This window comes from Cyprinus carpio, chromosome A23 (assembly GCF_018340385.1).
Source record: "Cyprinus carpio isolate SPL01 chromosome A23, ASM1834038v1, whole genome shotgun sequence".
NCBI classification, from domain to species: domain Eukaryota; kingdom Metazoa; phylum Chordata; class Actinopteri; order Cypriniformes; family Cyprinidae; genus Cyprinus; species Cyprinus carpio.
In genome coordinates this window covers 9968041-9989555 of record NC_056594.1, presented here as the reverse complement: position 1 = coordinate 9989555, position 21515 = coordinate 9968041, and the positions used below count along the sequence as shown (strand labels likewise).

Sequence of the window (21515 nt, the reverse complement as noted above, 5' to 3'; positions counted from 1 at the left end):
ATAGTTCAGTGGGTTCCAGCATCTGTTTGGTTACACACATTCTTCACACTATCTTCTTTTGTGTTCACACGGAAGAAAGAAACCCTTACAGGTTTGAAACCACTTGAGGTTGAGTAAGCTTTTAAAATGAAATCATTATGGGGTAAACTATTGCTTTAAATGTGGAAAAACATGGAAAGTTTATTCTGACTCATTTAAAACTTGAAACAAACTTAGAATTCTGCAATATCTAGGTGAATAATCAACTGAGCACACTGATGTTCTTCAGCTGAAGCTCATGCTCTTCAGATCAAGTCAGATCATGCTGGAGAACATGACTGTAAGGTTCAGAGTGCCAAATCTAAGAGTGCTGCTCCCATTAACGCCTTAATAATGGAATATTAAGAATTCTTAAATTAAACTTTTCTCTCAAATTATGCTGATGATATAGTAATGAAATATTTGTTGAACTATTAGAAAAAAAAGAAAGAAAGAAGCATTTTCACTAGCAACCTCAATGTATTTGAGAATATGTGATTTGAATAATGAAGGTCTATGTTAAAACTCATGTAATATTTTGCCTCAGTCTTTTTATTTCATGTTTTGAAATGTGGTCATATTGTACGGAATCAGTTGGGAAGATTCTGGGTGTGAGAAAGAGCACAGACATGACTTTCCCCAAAGGGTTACTGTCTGACAACTCTACGATTCGTTCTTGGCACCGATTCTCCGTGGCGCTGCTCGCGCGCCAGCGATCAAAGCTCACGGTCTCCACGTCCAGCCGCGGCGCAGTTCACAGCAGCGCCACTGGGGGGCGTCAGGCTCCGTGAATGTAAACAGAGTGACGCCAGAGTTTTGCAGTGGTGGGGAAAGCATACGTCACAAGCATAATGGCGGAGACTGGTTGAGAAGGAGAATTACTCCGTGAAGCGGCACTGAAACCAACTTCATCGCCAGCTGACGAGGTGACCGCTGGTCCGAAAAATGGCTTGCAATTTCAGCCAGGAGAGGAAAATCGATAAGGAGAGCAGCAAGGCCGGCAGCCTAACCTCGGAGGATGGCGATAGCAAGAAACAATTGTTGTCAGCCTCTAGCACGGCCACATCCAAGCAAAATGGCGATCAAGCTGGATGTGAAGACGAGCAAATGTCTGAACAAGATGCTTCTGAGCGACGGAGGGCAGGGCTGTCGGACTTAAAAAACTGCGGCGGCTCGCCCTCGACACTAACGTTAGCGAGGTCTGCCGAGGAGCTGCCAAGGAGGAATTTTCAGATTCCGAGGAAAATCAAGGAGCGGAGAGGTTGTATGTCCCATTGCTACCACTACTACTGCCATTCCCGAAATGGACAGTTTCTGTTTCACAGCCTGCAAGTTCGCTTAAAGCGCGCTCTTTACCGCTTCGAGTCAAATTAATAGACATGTATTCAAAAGTAAACAGGCGATCTATAGAACGCAGCACGTGATTAGCCTGAAAGGTTTGCACGAGTGTTACTAAATGGATTTTTAGCTAGTGCACCGCTCGGAGCTGCAGGTAACGTTAAGTAAGTCAGGCGCGCTCGTGCAGCTTGAACAGCACGTGAGGATCCGTTGCACGCGCCCGCGCGAGTCAGTTAACGTAAACCTCGAAGACGTGCATTTTCGTCCCACGGTTTCCAAACCTCACGGAGTCCGGTGTCATTGCTCTGCTAGCTGACTCCACACTCCTCCTCCTCCCACACCATACAGTGCTGCCACCCCACATGACACACTTCTTCCCTCCTCATCAATGGCACCAGTGTGATTCAGTTGACCACTGCATTTCTCCCTTCAGTCCTTATGCACGACGGTTAGAAACACCTGTCAGTCCTGTACAGCCAGCCTTATTAGGATACACACCGCCATTCATTCCCGTGCTATTTCCTTATAGCGCAAAAGAAAGATATGAAATCTTGTAAACAGAAGAGCGCCGCTTGAATGAAATCGAAAGCGTGCCAGACTGGGAGGTGCTTGTAGTAGTAATGCATGGCAGCTTTCACTTTGGCATCCTGCTTGGCATTTGTTGGCTCTAGTGCAAGTTTTTTTTTTTTTTTTTTTTTTGTAGGTGCTCTATCTTGTGTTATATCGAGTGAGGAGTTGAAAAGCAGAACAGACACAAAATAGTTTTTTAAACAGCAAATGATGTCGTTTTGTAAATGTTTTAATTAGTGAATCGACCAAGCAGGTTTGTTTGGCCATTGTGTCCACTAATTGCTCGATTAATGCAAGTTCCAAAATATTTGATTTCATTTGTTTTAGCTAATTTTTAGTAATCACTGTGAAATGTTATTTTTTCATTTCAGCAATTTTGTCTCTCATTTTGGAAGCATTATTTTATGTAAATTTCAACATCACTGTCAGGCATTGAAAAACCTGGTAACACTTTATTTTAAGGTGTCCTTGTTACACATGTTACATGTACTTACTTTTATAACAACAATTAATTATGCATAATTACATGCAAGTAACCATAAGCCAAACCCTAACCATATAGTAAGTGCATATAATTAATTAATATTACTCTGCGCTTAAATGTATAATTACACTGTAACAAGGATACCTCAAAATAAAGTGTAACCCACTTTACAATAAGGATCATTAGTTAACATGAACTAAGATTGAACTATGCTAATTTCAACATTTACAAATGCATTATTAAAATCAAAAGTTGTGCTTGTTAACATTAGCTAATGCACTGTGAATTAACATGAACTAAGAGTGAATGACTATTTTCATTAACTAGGATTAATAAATACTGTAATAAATGTACTGTTCATGGTTCATTCATGTTAGTTAATACTAATTGAACCTCATTGTAAAGTTTTACTGAAAACCCATATACACTCGCTTTAATGTATATCTTGTAATGCGCTGAACTGCAGGATGTTTCACATTGTGCAGAGTGTCTGTCAGGTTATGTATGACTCAACTATGCATTCGAATTAAAATAAAACAACACCCGTTTATTTCCTTATTTACTTGACAGTTCCTTATTTGAATGCATTGATGTCTTTTGAGCTCTGTCTTCCATGTGTGCTGCCCTCCAGGTCTCCTTCAACAATTGTCTCCAGATTCCAGAGAGTTTGAGGAAGTTGTGAAGCTCCTGTCCACGTTCTACCTGGACACCAACTCCCGTGGGACTTTCACCTACACCAAAGCTTCTCTCATTCACAACGAGCTCCTGGAGAAAGAGGTGAGCGCTGAGTGAAGTTAATAAGTTGATGATGATAAACAGTATTTTTGTTTGCAATTGCAAAAGCCTAGATGATTGAAATTGTCCTCAGGCCACTTGGGAGCTGTTTTCAGTGAATCAAAAACTGATATGAAATCATTTATGTCTTTTTCATAGTTCATTGAGAAGAAAAGGGAACTGAAGCAGAATGGCAGGACAGAGGCAGAACTCGCAGAATCTTATGCTTTTCTGCTGCCTGATAAGAATAAGGTGAGGCTGTGTTAGTTTTGCTTGAAGTGACACATTGTCTGTTCCGTAAGCATTTATAACCTTACATGAATAGTTCACCCAAAAATGGTCATCATTTAGTCACCCTCATGTTGTTCCAAAACTGTATGAGGTTCTTTCTTTTGTTGAACACAAAAGAAGATATTTTGAAGAACGTGGGCAACCAAACAGTTGCTGGTAGCCATTGACTTCTGTAGTATATTTTTCCATGCTTTGGAAGTCAGTGGCCACCAGCAATTGTTTGTATACCAACATTCTTCAGGATATTTTCTTTTGTGTTCAGCAGATAGTTTTGAAACAACATGAGGGTGAGTAAATGATGCCAAAATAGTAATTTTTGAGTGAATTAACCCTTTAATATTGACACTTCTCTGAGTTATTGAAAAGTTTAGAATGTATTTACTACATAACTTCCACAGCAATCACACTTTTATCAGTACTTTGAGTCAAATATAGCACTGCTAGCAATCTGATTATATTATACAACTTTATCAGACTGTGGCTCCCTCTCTGAAATGTAATCTAAGTTTAGATTTAACAGCTAGCTGATGCAATGTCTCGCCTTCTTGTCAAATTATTTATCAGGATATACGGCGTAACATGTCAAAAGCATGACTGTAACCAAAGTAATATCTGGTGGTTTCTATCAGGTTCACTGGATCTGCGAAAAGGGTCTTTCTGTGGGACATTCGCGGATTAACAATCTGGGAAGCCCTGTCAAAGGTGAGCGTTGTGTTTCCGAAGAGTCTGTTTATATCTGTTTGGCTGGGAGGAGAGTACTTTGAGGACTCCGGTCACTTGATCTTGTGGTTTGGAGTAGTTGAATTGGTCAGGGCCAAAAAGACCACTGTTCTGTTATGAGCCCAACTCGCTACAGACGTTCGTTTTTGTGTGGATAAACTGTTTGTAAAGTAACATCTGTTTTATATATTGGTTACCCCATTACCTCTTTCTATTTTCAGAGTATGTTTGAGGTTTTGGAAGTAACATGATGTTCATTTTGTTCTTGGCTGAGTGATCAGCGAATTTCTGATTCATGATGATCTTTGTATGGTTTAGTGAAGCAGCTGCTGTGTGTTTTACACACAAGACACTCACAAACCCGGCATCTTATGAATGTGTCCGGGAGTGCTTTAACTTGTGAAATGAAATAGTTTCTGCAAATATTTAATCTTAGCAAACTCTGCATTCCGAATGGATTGCTAACAAATTTCTTGGGATTACCCCAAGGCTTTTTGTGGCTCACAGGAATGTCGCCCCATGTAACTCTCATATCATTGATTGCTGCTTTTTCTATTTTTAGGGGTTTACCTCTCAAAATACTCAGATTTGTTACAGATGAATCCATTTGAAGTGGGAGCTGCTGGAGACATAATCATATTTAAAATCATGAAGGTAAGTCATTGACAGAGTCTAACATTTACATTTACCATGCATCAAATTTAACATAACTTCACAAAGTTTCAAAAACTGTAATGACGTTTTGTCTTATTCTGCAGGGTAAAGTGAAGACAATATTTGACAACATGCCCAAAAACAATCTTGAGCCGACACTTAAATATGACAGCCATGTATTTAAAAATGCCAGCAAAGTGACCTCATTATTGTCCTATAGGGCCTTTGAGCACACTCAGGTAAGTGTTTCATTTCTTTTTTCAGTTTGAACTTCTGTCTTGTATTATTTGGTCAGATAGATGACCTGTTATATCGGTTTTCTCTCTGTTTTATTCCAGCAATACTTTTATGAATTTGCTTTTGAGGAGCTCAGGTCAAGGCCCAGGCATGTGTTGCCATATGCGGTTGTGTCTTTTCAATACAAAGGCAAAGAGTCGGCCACGGCCACACACAGGTATGAACAAGATCACTGAGGACTTGCGTAGAAAATGATTGACCGACCATCTGTTATGGTTTTATTTTAATTTGAACGGTTTGTTTTCTCTTTTAGTAGATTAAACAGCACGTTACATGAAGGGCAACGAGGTATGATTTGTTTTTTCTCTTCATAGCAGATCATAAAATGAAAAGATGGGTGTATTATCTAACTTAACTGTTTTATAACTTAATTTGTTGCTTTAGTCCGGCGAAGATATACGGTTTGGAGTGGCTCACTGGTGAATAAGGGAGAAGAGGTCTATCAAGTGTACATCCGGTCTTCAAGTCTCACTCACCTTCCACTTAAACTGTAAGTCTCCTTTTGTTTTGCTAATGAAGTTTTTTGTGCATTGTTTTTAAATTTATGTATATATTATTATATATACTTTTCAGCCCAGACAAGCTTGACATTAATATGGCTATGCATCTCGACCAAGTAAAGAGAAAGATCCCGCCCATTTTGCTGTCATGGGAAGCGTACAGTGGATCACGAGAGGGTAGGATGCTTTTCAGTCTGACAGATGCCACAACATTTGATGTGTCGCTATTGTCATGATAATGTGTTGTGGTATTTTGCAGCATTTAAGTGCGGGATGTACTGCGGGCTGTATGAGGTCATGGGGAGAAGTAAACAGGAAAACAGCCTCTCGGGACTGTTGCACCGGCTTGAGAGAGAAAGAATGGTGAGCTCATTCACAGCCCACTTTACGCTTTATTGAATTAATGTCTGCAGCTTTACCCAAGCATGGCATCACTGCCATCTCTCTCCCCTGTACACCATGTCTTCAGTCTGTGGATAGAATCTGTGTCACTGATCTGATATGCAGAATTTGAACTGCCGTGTTATATTATAGTCATGCTATAATTAAACTCTTCACTCTAGGTTTTGGTGAAGCCATTGATAGACAAAGGATTTCTCTTCCTCCTTTCGTCTTCTCAGTTGCACACTAACACCGGTAGGTTTATGCACAGCTTTTAACCACATATGTGACACTGACAGTGTGATTGTTGCATGGAATAATAGAGGCTGTCTGTTTTTGTTTCTTTAGAGCGACGAGGAAGAAATGACAGGGTTTTGCAGGCGCTTTTTGTATTTCAAGAGCAAAGAATCATCTCCAAGTTGAGTAAGTGTCTCTTTTATGTCTGTTTAGTGAAGTTTCTTTGTATTTAGGAGTGTATTTGTTAAAGATGATTCTTGTTTTTTTTTTTAGTTTCGAAGAACTCTGGAGTAGATGAGGACCCTCTTGCTCCACTAGAGCCTAAAGACCCAATCAGCCATCAAATAGACAATTTTGTACCTGCCCTGCATCATGGCTTCTACAAGCTGCGTGCCAATCCACCCAAAGAGCTCGCGGTGGGGCTGAAACAGCAGGTGCTGGACTACCTCAACCAGAAAGAGCAAGGTGTCATACGGCCTTTCCACATAGTAGAGTACCGGCACAGTTTGGATGACCGGACTAACCAACACCCGGCACCTCGTCCTAAGAATATGGATGTGGCACTGAACTCTTACATATTTGGTCCAGGACAGTTCCAGCTGCCTGTGGAGGTGCTGCAGCAGGATCTGATGGACAGCCAACAAGGGGCAGCGTCTCCCCCAGCCGGTGCAGAAGAGTACAGTCCTGTCTCAGACTGGGGCGGGTCGGATAGACAGGTGCCGGGTAGCAGTACGATTGGGGTTTCTCAGTCTAATGGTGGCCCTCAGAGGCCACAGGGAGAGTATGACAAAGAAAAGATGGAGAAATTACTGAAGCTGATACAGTTACATAAGCGGACTTTGGGCAAGGATGAGGGGAGCGGGCCGGAAAGAGAAGAGGACTGGGACACCGCTGGCCTAAAGAGGAGGCTGGAGAGGGAAGGTCCTGGGGGCGTGAGCAAGTACCTTAGGATGGGTCTGCTGAATGGAGAGCCAGGAAGAGGTGAGTCTGCGCTGAACTAATGTAGGGGAAGGTACAACATGATTCTGGGAACCATGCATATGAAATTGGAAGGGTTTTAAAAAGTCATGGAAATGAATAAAAGTACTGAATAAATATTCTCGCTTTAAAATATTATATTATTTAAACAAAACAAAGATGTTATTTAGGATAGCATCCTTATTTTCTGATGTTTATTAGAAAACCTTTTTTTCTGTGTAAAAATTAAGGCATCAGTTTTAAAAAATAGTTCTAGACCTGCATATGAAAATGCCCTGAAATGATTTTCTTATATTTAGTGCTGTAAATAAAGGTGAAAAGCATCAGTTCCAGTATTAGCATAGTTGTGCATAATATTTGTGCCTGTATCTACTCACACAAAAGGGCTCCAGCACCAGAGTCTCACTGCTGTTTCTCAGAAACATGAGATCGTTGTTGACATCTGGTTTCACTTTGTCTTAGTGGTGATGGACAGCATGGGGCTGTGTGACACGGACCTGCGGGAGCGGGTGACTCAGAGTGCCACCCTCCGAGACACGCACGCCTTGCTTAAACTCTTCCTCAGCACGCTTAACAGGATGGCCCAAAGCTCGAACACTGCCAGCAGCCAGCCTCCGATACTACCCAAAAGCGTAGAGGGACATGACCCCAGTGACTCAGCCGCTCACTGTGACCTTGACCTGCGTGGCAGGCGTGCTGATGAGGAGCAGGTTAACCAGGATTACTTGATGCTGTGGACTGTTCCTCATATTATAGCTAATGCCACACTCAGTCGTTGTTTTTGTTAACCTGTAGTATGTGTGTTTAGGATCAGATTGCCTGCAGCAGGAGCAGTATGGATGTGTACAGTCCCTCTTCCAGTCTGGAGCAGCAGCCCTCCCATCAAGCAGAAGCCTCACATCAGAGTCACCATCTCTGGAGAACGTCCACTAGAGGTCCGGCCTAACCTGCATGCTTGCAACATAGACTTCGTTTTATTATTATTATTATTAACTTAAAAAAATTACACTGACTTGTTCTTCATATACACTACTGTTCAAAAGTTTGGGGTTGGTAAGTTTTTGAAAGATGTTCCTTATGCTCTTCAAGGCTGGATTTATTCAATCAAAAACACAGTAAAAACAATAATATTGTGAAATATTATTACAATTTAAAATAACGTTTTTCTATTTGATATAATGTAATAAAATGTAATTTATTCCTATAATGGCAAAATACAGAGATCTTTTGTAACATTATAAATGTCTTTACTGTCACTTTTGATCAATTTAATGCATCCTTGCTGAGTAAAAGTATAAATTTCCTTAGAAATAACCTTTCTTTAGAAAGTGTATAACTAAAGACTATGGAATACCCAAGATGTGTCACTCGTATAGTTTTGAATGGGGAAAAAAAAATGCAACGCTCAATATGGGCGCGCCATTGAAGGAAGCCCCGCCTTCTGAATAAAAGAGCCAATCGCTAATCGGTAAAGTCATTACGTCATTGCAGCTGCCGTTAGAAGTCCTGGTTGCTATAGAACAGTCAGCATTCTGGAGATGTGCGCTTAAGACTGGGTATGCGCACTGGCTGGTCTAGCCGGAAAAATACGCTTTTTTAATGCTATTTGAGCAAAAGAAACAACATTTATGAGACCGTTGTTGTCAAATTTTTATTTGTAATTTCAAATATGAAATTGAATCATAACCTTGGCAAACAGCTTTGGAGAATTTGATGTTTCCCCATTCAAAGATATAGGAGTTGCCCTTGCAGCCTAGAGGCATTTCAAAAATGGCCACCGAGTGAAATGACAATCCCTCAATTCCTGGAGGGCCGAAGCCCTGCAGAGTTTAGATTCAACCTTAATTAAACACACCTGATCCAACCAATCAAGTCCTTCAGGCTTATTTGAAAACTACGTGGTATGTGTGTTGGAGCAGGGTTAGAACAATTGAGTTAGAATTGAGTTTGACACCCCTGCCTTAAAGGGACTTTGGTATACCATATAATATTATCAAAGTCATTATAGTTAAAGTAATGTGTTTGCATACATTTAATTTAAATGTGCCACCTTTCAGAGACAAGTCTTGCAAAAATTGTAAAGCCCTTAAACACTTGTACAGTACTTGTACTTGTACAAAAAAAAAATTATATGTATTCATTTAGATAATGAAATGGGCAAACTAATATACATACTGTGTTTTTAGTTCCAGAGGGAGTTGGTGAACCTAGTTTGATTGGAGAGGAGAAGCAGGTACACTCTACAAGGAAAGTAGTTGACACTATCCTCGACAGTGAGTTCCAGAACCTCTGCACAGGGATCCAGAAACTTATGGAGGCCCAAGATATAATTTACAACTCTCAGCCTCCTTTGCCGCGATGTGAGGATCAGGCTAAATGGTCAAGCTCGGCATTCTCACCTTTTGTATCCAAATATGTCTCGCCGCTGCCAGTGCAGGGCTACGTTAACACACTCTGTGAAAAGATGAGCCATTTGATACAGGCTCCCAGGGCATCTGTACAACCCGTGGCTGTTGTGTCACCACCTGCTGTTGCCCCAGTGCCCGCCCCCTTGCCACCTGCTCCGCCCCCTTCTGCCATGCCGGCTCCTGCCCAACCCACGCTGCTCTCACCTCCTGCTCATCCTCACACTAAAACATCATCTCCAGTGCCTAAGTCTCAGGCTTTGTCGAGCAAGCCACAAGCTACCCTTAAACCACCTCCTTCAGGCAAGCATCGCTTCGGCACTGTCAAAGAGGTCCACCTGTTTTCAGCAGAAAAATCAGCTGACCCCAAGAGTACAGACGTTGTGGAAAATCCTATGTGCTCCCCATCATCTGGAAGTGCCAGTCAACCTCCAATTGCTTCAGTCCCAGAGATTCCCTCAGAGCCTACTCATGCAGGAACCTCAAGCACTCTGGGAGGCAGCGTTATTGGGCAAATCAAGCCTGATGTTTTGTGCACACTGATGGAGATCATGCAGAAAAATGCAGTAAAGTTTTACATTCAAAGAGGAGATGAGGAGAGTGAACTCTGCACTGAGATCAAGGTCTGAAAGTATAAAATGTCAGAATATTAAGTGTGGCCTGATACATTTGACCAACCTTTGAAACGCCTTATCTTTAACCTGATTTGTTTGGTTTTACAGGAGTATTTAAGAAGCCTTGGCAACATCGATTGCAATCCTCAGAATTACCTAGAGAGTAAAAGTCCACAAAAGTTCATGATCATCATTCAGAATGAGGATATAGCCGCTCATGTACATAAGGTAACTGTAAACTTCTGGGTTTTTTTTAACCTAGTTAATTTGTTGCACAAACCAAACTGAGAAGCATCCGTTTTGAGACCTTGTTCCCTCTATACTCCTAGATCCCAGCACTGGTGTCTCTAAAGAAATTGCCCACAGTTTACTTTGCTGGAGTGGACAGCCTGGATGATGTGAAAAATCGCACGTACAATGAGCTTTTCGTGTCTGGAGGACTCATTGTGTCGGATGAGCTCATTCTCAAGCCTGACAATATAACACTAGGTAAGAGCTAAAGGTAGCATGTAGGGTTTACAACATCTTCATGCACCAGCTTCTGGAAACAATTCACCTCTTCAAGTGTGATCGCAAAAATTGGTGTATTATTTTCTATAAAGTCTGCATAAAATGGAAATTCACTATTTTCTAAATACATCTTATTGTGAATGATTCATCCATTCATGTTTCATTAAAAAAATTTTTTTAAAACACAGTAGCTTGATCTTACAGTAAAAATGACAGTCCTCTCTGTCGTATATCTGCTTAAAACTGCCCGTCTCTTACAATTAACTGATCAACTGATGTCCAGAAACAATTCCCACCCTACATTTTGTTCAGATGTATTTTTCTGGATTCAAATGTGTCACAATATGTTGCTACTTCAGTTACATAGAGACTTCAGACACTGATATTTGTGTTTACAGAGAAGCTACGGGCATTTCTCAAGTTCCTGGAGGAACAGGGCTCACCCTGGAAGTGGAAGGTGCACTGTAAGACACAGAAGAAGCTTAAAGAGCTCAGCAGGTTAGAGACCGAAGGATTAGTGTGTTTTGCCAATCCTCACAGACTCCTAGTCTCCAATATCTCACACATCCTCCCTTTCACAGGCTAAACACTGAGGCCTTGGATCTGTTAAACCTGCTGACGACCTACCAGAAGAAACACCTGGTGGAGTTTCTGCCTTATCACGAGTGCGACACTCCATCTAGGACGGCTCCTGATTTGGACTGTCTGGTCAAGCTGCAGGCTCAGCACACACAGCTTCGCCACTTCATTTTCCTCACAGGTATGTGCAACAGGTCTAGTTGAAAGTTGGTATGTGGAGTTGTCTACATTAAGTTTAAGTTTCTTGATCAATTGGTGCTGTGTTCGTAAACAGAAAGGCATGACGACACATTCTCGCAGTTCTCCGGTAGTGGAGTCATCATTGCAGGTATGAATGACATCATGAACAACTTCCAGAGTTTGATCAGTGTCCCGGAAGAAGTAGCAGTCGCTGCCCTACCTGAACCAGGTAAAGATTTAACAGTCCTTTACTTTTCCTGAAGAAATTCAGACAGAAATTAGAGATTTCAGTTTTGACACACTATCTCTTCTTTGACTGCTCAGTGGAGCCTGATGCGGTTCGAGATGAGGATGACATGTCTATAGACTCTGAAGATGACATGCCCGTTATCACAGAGATGTCCATTCAGACTGAAAATGACCTGAAGGAACCTCAGGCACCTCAGCCCCCTCCACCCCAGACCGATGGATTTCGTCCACCCCTCCCTGACCAACCCTCTTTGGACCCCATTAGCACGCAACTTGTACAACCAAACCCATCTGCTTACCCTACTCAGGGCTCTTACTCAACTGATTACGCAGCTCTGAAGTCCGCCATTGCTCAATATAAAGCTGCCACTCAGGAGAGCACCTCTATGCCTGAAGTAGAGGACACCCTGGCCAGTTTCGGTGTGAACCCCCACCAGAGCTATCTGTGTTCCAGCTCGGCACAGTGGAGCCCTTACTCTGGTTCTCCCGCATACCATGTGTCCTCAGCGTATTCGTCTCCAGTTAGTGTGGCCTCCAGGGGATCAGAGTACAGTCAAACTGCTGCTCCTCCTGGGACCCAACCTCCAACAAACACCTCCACCATACCTGTTGCTCAACCACTCGCGGTTCCCCTTTCCCTCCCTCAGCCCCTGGTGGAGCTGCCTTCTACTCCAGAATCGGGCACCTGTCTTCATCCACCTGGACAATCCCTACCCATTCCTGACTGTGTGGGAGTGCCTGGGGTGACAACGGCAAGCACCGCTAATCAGTTAGGGCTTGCTGGCTCTCAAACTGCTAAGTTCGGTGTAGAGTCTGCTTCCTCATCTTCTGCTACTTCCTCATCCTCTCTTCACACCACTTTTCCTTCCTATCCAGATACTACGCATTTTCCAGCCCTCACTCCAATTCCTCCTGTTCCACCACTTTTCGGCTGGGGTCCTACACCAGGAGCCCAGCAGAGTTACGCGGCTGGACAGAGTGGGGCGGGATTCGGCGCTCTACCTTCCACCCAAACTGAGGCCTCAAGGCCCGCAGATGGATCATGGGTGGAAACCATTGAGAGTGAAACCGCTCGTGGACAAGAGGAAGAAGGTGCCCCTAATTCGGCAACTTCTCAAGTGGTCCAACAAGAAGCCAGTGGAGAGAAAGGAGGTGCAATGGGTAGTTCAACCTCATGTGGCCAGGGCAGCAGAACTCCAGTGAACTCGTCCTCTGAAAGTCAGGGTGGCAGTCAAGCCCCTCCCACCAGGGGCGGCACTGCCAGCAGAGGACTCTTACCCATCCCTGGAGCTGCACTGGGAGCCTTGTGCCGAGGTGGACACAACAATAGCATGTACAATCCCAGAGGGGGACATCCTGATATGATGCGTGGTGGTTTCAGGGGTCGAGGAGTGCCGCCACATCCCATGAGATCTAGACCGGGTCGGGGTCACATCAGAGGGGGCCCATCCTGTAACTGGGGTTATCCCCCTGGGAGGGGAGGGGGTGGTCGGTCAGACTACTATTCGGACTACACCTATAACTAAATGCCATAGGGATGCCATGCTCCCTCATAGACTACTGGCGTTAGGAATGTACATATTTAACATTTAAGAGCACATCAAATCAAAACATCATCTGAAATAAAAAAAAATTCAAAATTTAAATCTGGTTTTGTATGAATGAGATTGGTGACTCAGACGTTTGGCCAGATTTTCACTGTTTTCAGTAATGCTCTTCTTAAATGAGATGTTTGGAAAAACCTTGTTCATACCACTATATTTATATTGCCAAGAAATGTAATTGCCTTTCAATGTTTCATTTTTGTCAATACTTTTTGTTTGGATTTTCAGAAGAAAAAAAAGTTTGTGATCAAGGAGCAAAATGCAGACAATATTTTTTTAAAGAGAAAAAGTGAGTCATTCTTCATTTTAGCTGTTTTTTTTTTCTTTTCTTTTTTTTACATTCTTGGTTGTACAGATGTTCTATTAAAACAAGGTTGTATCAAACATTGTGATATTGTGTTCAGTATTAACTCGCAGTTGAGAATGTGTGAACTCTTTGTATGTGTACATAGTTATTTATGATGCTATATGCATAAAAAAAAAGGTTACAGATTTTTTTCCAATGAGGTTAATCAATGCCAAAGTTGTTTATATGTGTGCATTGGCTACATTTGACCTAATGGTTTTACAACCAGCCAGCAGAGGGCATCATTTCCTAATTGATTGTGCTGGCCTGATTCTGATGCAGTTTTCTAAAAGGGTAATGTTTCTTGTCAAAAAAGAACGAATTAATGCGTTTATATATATATATATATATATATATATATATATATATATATATATAATGAAGATTATACATCTTGATTTCAAAACGGACTCTGAATTTGCCCTTTGTACATATGGTTAGCTGAAGTTTTGTAGAAAATATCTCAGGGCATTTCACAAATGTTACTATTCACCAGATAAACAGCTATGTCTCTGAAAACAATGCATAAGATTTTGTTCAAAACACTTTTTATGCTTTTTCTATATTTCAACCCAGGTGAATGTCAGATGTGATGGGATGAGAGCTGTCTGTTGGGGTTTGGTTTCGACATGGTAGTGAATGCGCGAATTTCTGTTAATAGAAGAACTGGCTTTTTATTCCAGAATTGGATGTTGAAAGTGCAATGTTAAAAGTATGTTTTAAAATTGTTGGCCATCTTTCACTATGTCTGGTTTAAACAGCTCTTTTTGCATGGTTTGGAAATCTGTATTTTGCCATTTTGTCCAATAATTCTTTTTTTGGCTCACCAGTTTACATTCTGAAATCACTTACGTTCTTTATATGTCACCACCTGAGTTCAGTAAAGGTTAGAAAGAAAGATAAATCCAAAACACACCCGCAGCATAAGGGGAAAAAGAAAGCTTAGAGGATTAAGCGAAGGCTGAAAAATTGCTGGAGGTACCTAGTTTAGCCCCAAAGTGTAATCTGCTAAATCTGACCTCCGGATTTCTCATCTCTCATTTGATATAGTCATCTCTTCGAACAAACACAGTACAAAGGCAAGGTATAAACGAGGCAGTCACTGTTATATAACTGCAAAACTGTAGTGAAGTTAATGTTACAAATGGTGTTTTTCTGGGAGACGGGGAGACTTGATGTTTACCACATCAAATGTGATGAGTTTGTTGACAATATGAGTCTGTCCGTTTGGTAAATCTGATTAATTGGAGAGTTTCATAAGTGCTGTTATGTTGTTAAGATCCAATGTGTATGATCACGTAGGCCTAATTTTTTTTTTCTTTCTTTTATTATAGACTTGATAACATTGCATGATTTGGCAGGGCTGCACAACAGATGAACAGCAAAGGGTCACATGTCGACGTATTATGAATGTGAAAGTGGGTTGCCACAGATAAGTCTGATCACATCTGGATATGGGCTGCGTGGATTAACTCTGTACCTTTGCTTTGGTGCTCTTTCATTTTCATATTTTGCTTTTAGTTTGCATACTGTGCATGGTGTGGGAGGGAAAATTCTGGAAGGGTGTGTTAATCCTCTCCCATAGCACATCCCTGTAATGAAAGAGCAATTTGCTTAATGCAAAGTGCAGAGATGATGAATAATATCAGACATAAACAGACATTACTACATTGCCTTTGCTTTTTCTTCGTCATTTATCATGTCTCTCCTTTGAGTTGTGGAGTTATTTGCTTTTCACAACTGCTTGGTGTGGTCTATAGAACATTTATTTTTGCATACTGTCATGGTTCCACACCAAACTTTACCACCATATTTTCTTGACATAAAGGATTAGCTGTATCCAATGCCAATGGCGGCACTAAAGAGATTGAACCTCAGTCTTCAGTGGATCCAGAAGGCCTTCTCTTGTCCTCTCTTTAAGTCATTGTCTGCTTATAGTATCAAATCAACAGCAAAGATGTTTTTGACTGCCTATGAAGGGACTTTTGTTCTGCGCAAATAAAACACTGCATTAGAGCCACCTTAAACATTGCTATTGTCATGGCAATAAGTGTCTTTTGTTGAGACTTTCAAACCTTCAAATTGAATATATATGCTCTTGGGTCTCAAAAATGATAAATTCACTGCACTGGATTTTCAGCGCATTACTAGGAGTGCAGTCGCATGCATTCAGCATAAACAAATGGTTCACTTCATACTGTGAGACAGGAGATACTCTCTAAATCTGAGGATCAAAATCATTTATTAGGGAATTATGACAGATTAATTTGTGATGCTTGTCCCTATGATTCATACAGGCTTAAGCAATTTTGCATGATTTTGACGTCACAAATTTGCTACTCAGAGTCATTTCTTTCTCTGATTATGGTGAAGTTTTCTGTGTCCCATTCAATTGTAGGCTGTTCAACAACAAATGGCTGGCCATTTTTCCCCATCAGGAGTGGCTCAAGGAACACTACGTGCCTGTCCGACTGAGACTTGCTCTTGAGTCGATCAGTTGAAGGAGCTGCAAAGATAGATGCCAGAGTGCAGCGGTCTTCCCCAGAGGTTGAGATGGACGGAGAGGGAGGAGGAGGTTTGCAGCAACCACAACGACATGGGGTTAAATACAGATACATCAGTATGAGGACTAGCGTTACCACACAGCCCATAAGAGTGGTGTAGCCCGTGTTGAAAGTCTCCTCCATGCGCTGGGCTACCACAGTTAAATTCACTTCTCGTGATTCATTGATCATCCTTGTATTATCCACAGCAGTGCACTGGTAGACCCCCGAATCTATGGACTGGGCAGCTAGAATCTCCAAGCTACCATCTTGATTGAGACGTAGAGTTCCATTCTGGATCAGCTGAGAGATGTTTTCTTGATGAGGAGTGATCCAGCTGTAAGACAGGTCTTCTCCGTTTAGTGTTCCAGTGCAGTCCAGCCTGACTTGTTCACCCTCGTAAACAATTTTATCAGCCTTCGGGGATATCAAGGATATCATTTTTCCAATCGTACAGTTCTCAAAGTAGTGCGAAGAGCGCAGAAAATTAATTTGAGATTTTGAGATTTGAGGCTCACCATACATCAGACACTTGTAGTCATCCTTGTAGTCTTTCACACTTGGATATCCCTTCTGCTCCCAGTGCCAAAACATGCGGTACATAGAGCAATCACACTCCAGGCTGTTGTTGTGCAGGAACAGGCCTTTTTGCACTGCAAAGGGCAACACTACAATGTCATCTACAGGCAAACGAAACAGGCGGTTTGAGGAGAGGTCCAGTGTTACCAGGTTGGGGTGGCTGTGCTTGCGAATCGAGAAGAACGGGAAATCCGTGATCTGGTTAAAGCTGAAGTAAACCTTCCTCAGACTGCCGAGTCCCATTAGAGTGTTGCTCTCCACGCGGGTAAGACGATTGTTGTACAGCAACAACACCTCCAAGGCTGGCAGGTCCTGGAAGTGATACTTCCCCACCACCTGCAATTTGTTGGAAGAGAGGTCCAGGTATCGAAGTCTGCTGATGTTATGGAATGCTCCCGGGCTGAGCAAGGAGATGCGGTTATGGGACATGCGCAAAGTGTGCAGCCTTGGGACCCCGTAGAAGTTGCCGGCTGCCAGCCATGTTAGTCTGTTATGACTGAGGTCCAGGACAGAAGTTGTGAATGGAAGCGGGTTAGGGAATCTATCCAGACCCGAGGAGCCACAGTTCAGTATGTCAGAGATGCACAGGCAGCCCTGAGGACAAATAGCCCCCGAGAGCTGAACCAAGAGTGAGATCAAAACCACACAAGATGTAGAAGTCATTCTGTTTGTTGCACATAAAAAGGATTACACTAGAAACAGCGGCAGCGCAGTTGATACAGGAAGCCCTCTGCTCTGAAATCCTACAAATGTCATTTTACATCTGTCATGTCTTCCAGTATTTCACAGATGGCCATCTAATTTCCTTTGTACCATGCAGATGGGCAGTATCTGGGGCAGGGAATGGACTAAGAATAAAACAGTATGCAATTACAACATGTATTTAAAATGAATGGTTTACATTGATTAACCTACTCTTTTAGCACAACATACACAGGAAAGCCTACCAAAAAAAGTCTCTCAGAACCTTCTTTAGATCCAGTTCCACTGTTCTCACTTTGCTGTGTCAATCCATAGTTAGAAGTTGTTCAGACAGATTATCCTGGTCTGAAAAGTCCAAAGCATTTTCCAGTGAGTTTAATATATCCCTAAAATGAAACTCGCACCTTTCCCAGTTGTCCTGAGGCTGTGAGCCCTTGTTGTTTACAGAGTGTCCTTTCATTGAGTGATGAGCCCACAGAGTACAGCACTAATCTCTTCCCATCCTTGCCTCTGCTTCCTACTCATAGCACCGCCTCACGTCTCTCTCTCTCTCACGCTGTGATTATTCCCGATGTGGCTCTCTCTTTCAATCTTTCTCTCACTCTGTCTCTTTCTCTCTCCAATTGTTTTGTTCCTTTAATCCCCTCTGGATTTGTCTTTTTCCATTTCAGTTTTTTTCCTCCATAAAGCACATCTCATAACAGGATTTAGGATGCTGTGTGTTTGTATCGTCTTACATTTCATGAAAATCATCAAAACATTTGGTCTTGGATGATAGAGAATTTGTTTGTATAGCATGCGGTACCAGTCAGCTTAGAGACCGCTGCTTTGACTCCGCCTCATCTCCGCTGCCAGTCGTAGGGCCCTATGAAATCTATTTTATTTTTTCCTAAATTCCATTTTATTTATTTATTTATTTATTATAAATTCCGTTTTTTTTTTCATTTAAATTTTTCTAGATTGTTTTTTTTTTTACGTTTTAATTTTTCTTGACTCCTTTTTAATAGTTAAATAAAATTTTATTAATCAAAAAGCATGTCTAATTAATTAAAATCATGTAACTTATACATTTTCACATCAATTTATTAAATGTTTAACAAACATTAAATGTTTAGGGCCCTATAAAATGTTTTATTTTTTTCTCACCATATTTTTTATTGTTACCAAATTCTGTGTTTTAGCATGTCTAATTATTCGAATGCATAAAACACTTTAATTGATTAATTTTTTTTCTTAAAGTTGCCTTATGAATTTTTTCCCCTCAGAAATTCTGTGTTGTGTATTTAAATTTTACTGGTTATCAAATGAAGGCATAAAAAAAATTCATTTATCTTTTAATTATTGAAAATTATGCAAACTTTATTTTTTAGCAAAAAAATGAAATTTACCTTTTAAAATTAAAACATGTAAGAATAGTTGTGTTAATATTCCTTAAAATTATAATTTAGTTGCACTTTAATAGTAGTAATAGGGTATGTACATTCTACTGAAAAATATTAATAGGCACAATGTCTTCAAATCAAACCGGACTTTTATTTTGACAGTTGCCGTGAATACCTTTACAGTTCTGTGTATGTGATATGATGCTTGTTTTAAGCAAATCAAACAGTCAAATGCTCATGAAGTGACTCTCAGAGCAGATCTGGAGATGTTGTTCATGTGTTTATGTCCGCATTTAGTTAGAAGCTGAAATCACCGGCAGCGTCAGGCGCGCTTCAGTTTGCGTGTAGTAAATGAAACCGTGCGTCTGCGTCATTCATTAACAGCGACATGCAGAACATACAGGATTCATATTTAAATCAACTTTTGCGGCTAAATATTTACAGATACTAGTCCATATCACGAAATGATTGACCTACTTTTGATTAATTCATTCAAAATTTGACAAATTCCGTGACATTCTGTGTTAAACTGTGAATTACGTTTTTATGACTGGATTCCGCGATTCCGTCCGCATTTTCCGCATCGTGGAAATCATAGGGCCCTACATGCGATGTTTGGCAGCTGTTGGTTGTCTTGGTCATGGTGGTCCTGAGGGAGCTGACTGCTGTCACACTGAATTGGTTTTGGTTTGTTTGGGCTTCTCCAGGTGCCTTTGTCACAGTGTGTCACCCACACTAGTACATCTGAATAGTGATAGGCCCATTGATATTTCATCTAAATTATTTGAATATCTATCATTACACACAAGTTCCAGTTTAACTTGATTAGCTGAACATCCATATCTATCTATCTATCTATCTATCTATCTATCTATCTATCTATCTATCTATCTATCTATCTATCTATCTATCTATCTATCCTTCTTAAGGATCACTTTGCTGGAGGCAAACCTTCTGATTGCCCTACTTTTATAAATAATTACCTAATGACATCCATATTCAGTTCATTTGTCCATGCTTTTCAGTAAAATTAGATGGGTACAAAATGAGGCCCATGCAAGCATAATGTTTTGGAATATAATGGATCTTGGAGTCAAGGCAAGACAATCAGTCACAGCATGTGTGACAAATCTTAAAGTGTGAAATGGAATTATGATGTTTGTTTTAGAGTGCCATTCTGTTAGGGTGGCATCTCTTCAGAAACACTGACACATGGCAGAGATAGCTGGCAGCAGTCACACTGACAAAAGAACAGAGTACTCCCACACACAAGACCAACCCACTGATATGTCTTACAGTATTCCAGAGAATGACTGGAGACAGCTTTGCACATTAGATCTACTCCACACTCTCCGGATGTGGGCTCATGAAATGATGAATGTGTGGGACATTAACTGAAAGTGAGAAGCTCTGGATTCTGTTGCAGCCTTACCTTTTCTATGACGACAAACCATTTAATACACTGTGATTTATACTCAAATCAATGCTTCACTGACCTTTCGAATCCAAGCCTTTCTTTGTGGAAAAACATTTGCCAGTTTTTGATCTCCATCACATAAGCAGAAACGTACTTTAGAGTTTGAAAAATAAAATTTCTTTAAACACACGCTTTAGCAGGACATAAGCAGAAGTTTTTTACAATGTTTTAATTTTTTATAATTATTTTTCAATACTATATTGTTTTAAAAACATTAAATAAATGTTCATAAGTGTATAGCTATATTATTTCATATATTAGAATTGCATAGATGTTGCAATCAAATAGGTTATTATTCATATAAACAACCAGTAGATGGAAGCACTTGCATATGTGATAAACTTACTGAATATCAGCCCAGTGTATTTGTGTTGAACGGGACACGGACTAGTAAACTGTAAGGTTTGAGTAAAAAGTCAATTTTCAGAAATGCTTTTCTTTTCTTGTAGTGGTTTTGCATTTTGTGTGTATACACATAACTCAAAATCCTATTCAATTTTAATGTTTTTGTAAATTTTATATTATTATATTTTTGAAAACAATAAAAACACATTGGAATGAACATATAGTATCCTAAGAAATATCTACTGGAGAATATACTACAGTGTATATTTCTTAGGTGGCATCTCAGACTACAGTTACTTTTTTATTGATTACATAGTATTCACACAATAGCAGTAAATTACTTTTTTATTGATTACTTGTTTATATATTATTCACACTATAGCAATAAATTATTCATAATTTATTGATTATCCCTAATTCCTCTTTTTCATTTTTTAAATGTTCCTTTCTAAAATAGCCTACCGCTTATCTACATTCAGAAAGTCCTCCAGCTTCAACATTTCAGCATTACATTAACTTCTGATGAACACATGAATTTTTATTTGAATTATCATGTTTTTTTTTTAAACCATGTATTACGATGTCTTAATTTGGTTGGTTTTTGTATTTTAAACACGCTATTAAATGTTAACTTTTTAGACTGTTATTTTTCTTTTCCCTTTGTTCTTTCTTTCTTTCTTTCATTCTATCTTTCTTTCTCACCCTTCTTTGCGTTAATGATGTTTATGCTTTTCAGTGCACTGGTTAAGGAGTTTGAT

At 40.5% G+C, this 21515-nt stretch overlaps 2 protein-coding genes across 5 annotated transcripts; one reads left to right on the top strand and one right to left on the bottom strand.

The window, feature by feature from the left end:
• Positions 1-821: 821 nt before the first annotated feature.
• LOC109112675 (protein TASOR-like) lies at positions 822-13767 on the top strand. Of its 4 annotated transcripts, none has more exons than XM_042712984.1 (23): positions 822-1282; positions 3042-3187; positions 3344-3436; positions 4105-4177; positions 4758-4849; positions 4954-5088; positions 5188-5303; positions 5403-5434; positions 5531-5636; positions 5720-5823; positions 5906-6009; positions 6210-6282; positions 6376-6450; positions 6538-7245; positions 7705-7952; positions 8051-8177; positions 9429-10270; positions 10370-10489; positions 10591-10750; positions 11170-11269; positions 11353-11531; positions 11625-11759; positions 11855-13767. In XM_042712984.1, the coding sequence occupies exons 1-23, from the start codon at positions 964-966 to the stop codon at positions 13303-13305; spliced, it is 5538 nt and encodes a 1845-aa protein (XP_042568918.1). In that variant the 5' UTR covers positions 822-963; the 3' UTR covers positions 13306-13767. The 4 variants fall into 4 exon arrangements, with proteins under 4 accessions (XP_042568918.1, XP_042568916.1, XP_042568919.1 ...); XM_042712982.1 differs by having other exon boundaries at positions 5400-5434; XM_042712985.1 differs by having other exon boundaries at positions 823-1279.
• A 2187-nt stretch (positions 13768-15954) lies between these two features.
• On the bottom strand, positions 15955-18202 carry LOC122135079 (amphoterin-induced protein 3-like). Its single transcript, XM_042712986.1, has one exon. The coding sequence runs from the start codon at positions 17512-17514 to the stop codon at positions 16066-16068; it is 1449 nt and encodes a 482-aa protein (XP_042568920.1). The 5' UTR covers positions 17515-18202; the 3' UTR covers positions 15955-16065.
• Positions 18203-21515: the final 3313 nt, after the last annotated feature.

Bases quoted from the DNA above. Each gene is read 5' to 3' on its own strand.
- LOC109112675 (XM_042712982.1), top strand. From the start codon at position 964: ATGGCTTGCAATTTCAGCCAGGAGAGGAAAATCGATAAGGAGAGCAGC. The intron at 3,188-3,343 runs GTGAGCGCTGAG...TCTTTTTCATAG, and splicing joins ACGAGCTCCTGGAGAAAGAG to TTCATTGAGAAGAAAAGGGA. The intron at 4,850-4,953 runs GTAAGTCATTGA...CTTATTCTGCAG, and splicing joins TCATATTTAAAATCATGAAG to GGTAAAGTGAAGACAATATT.
- LOC122135079 (XM_042712986.1), bottom strand. From the start codon at position 17,514: ATGACTTCTACATCTTGTGTGGTTTTGATCTCACTCTTGGTTCAGCTC.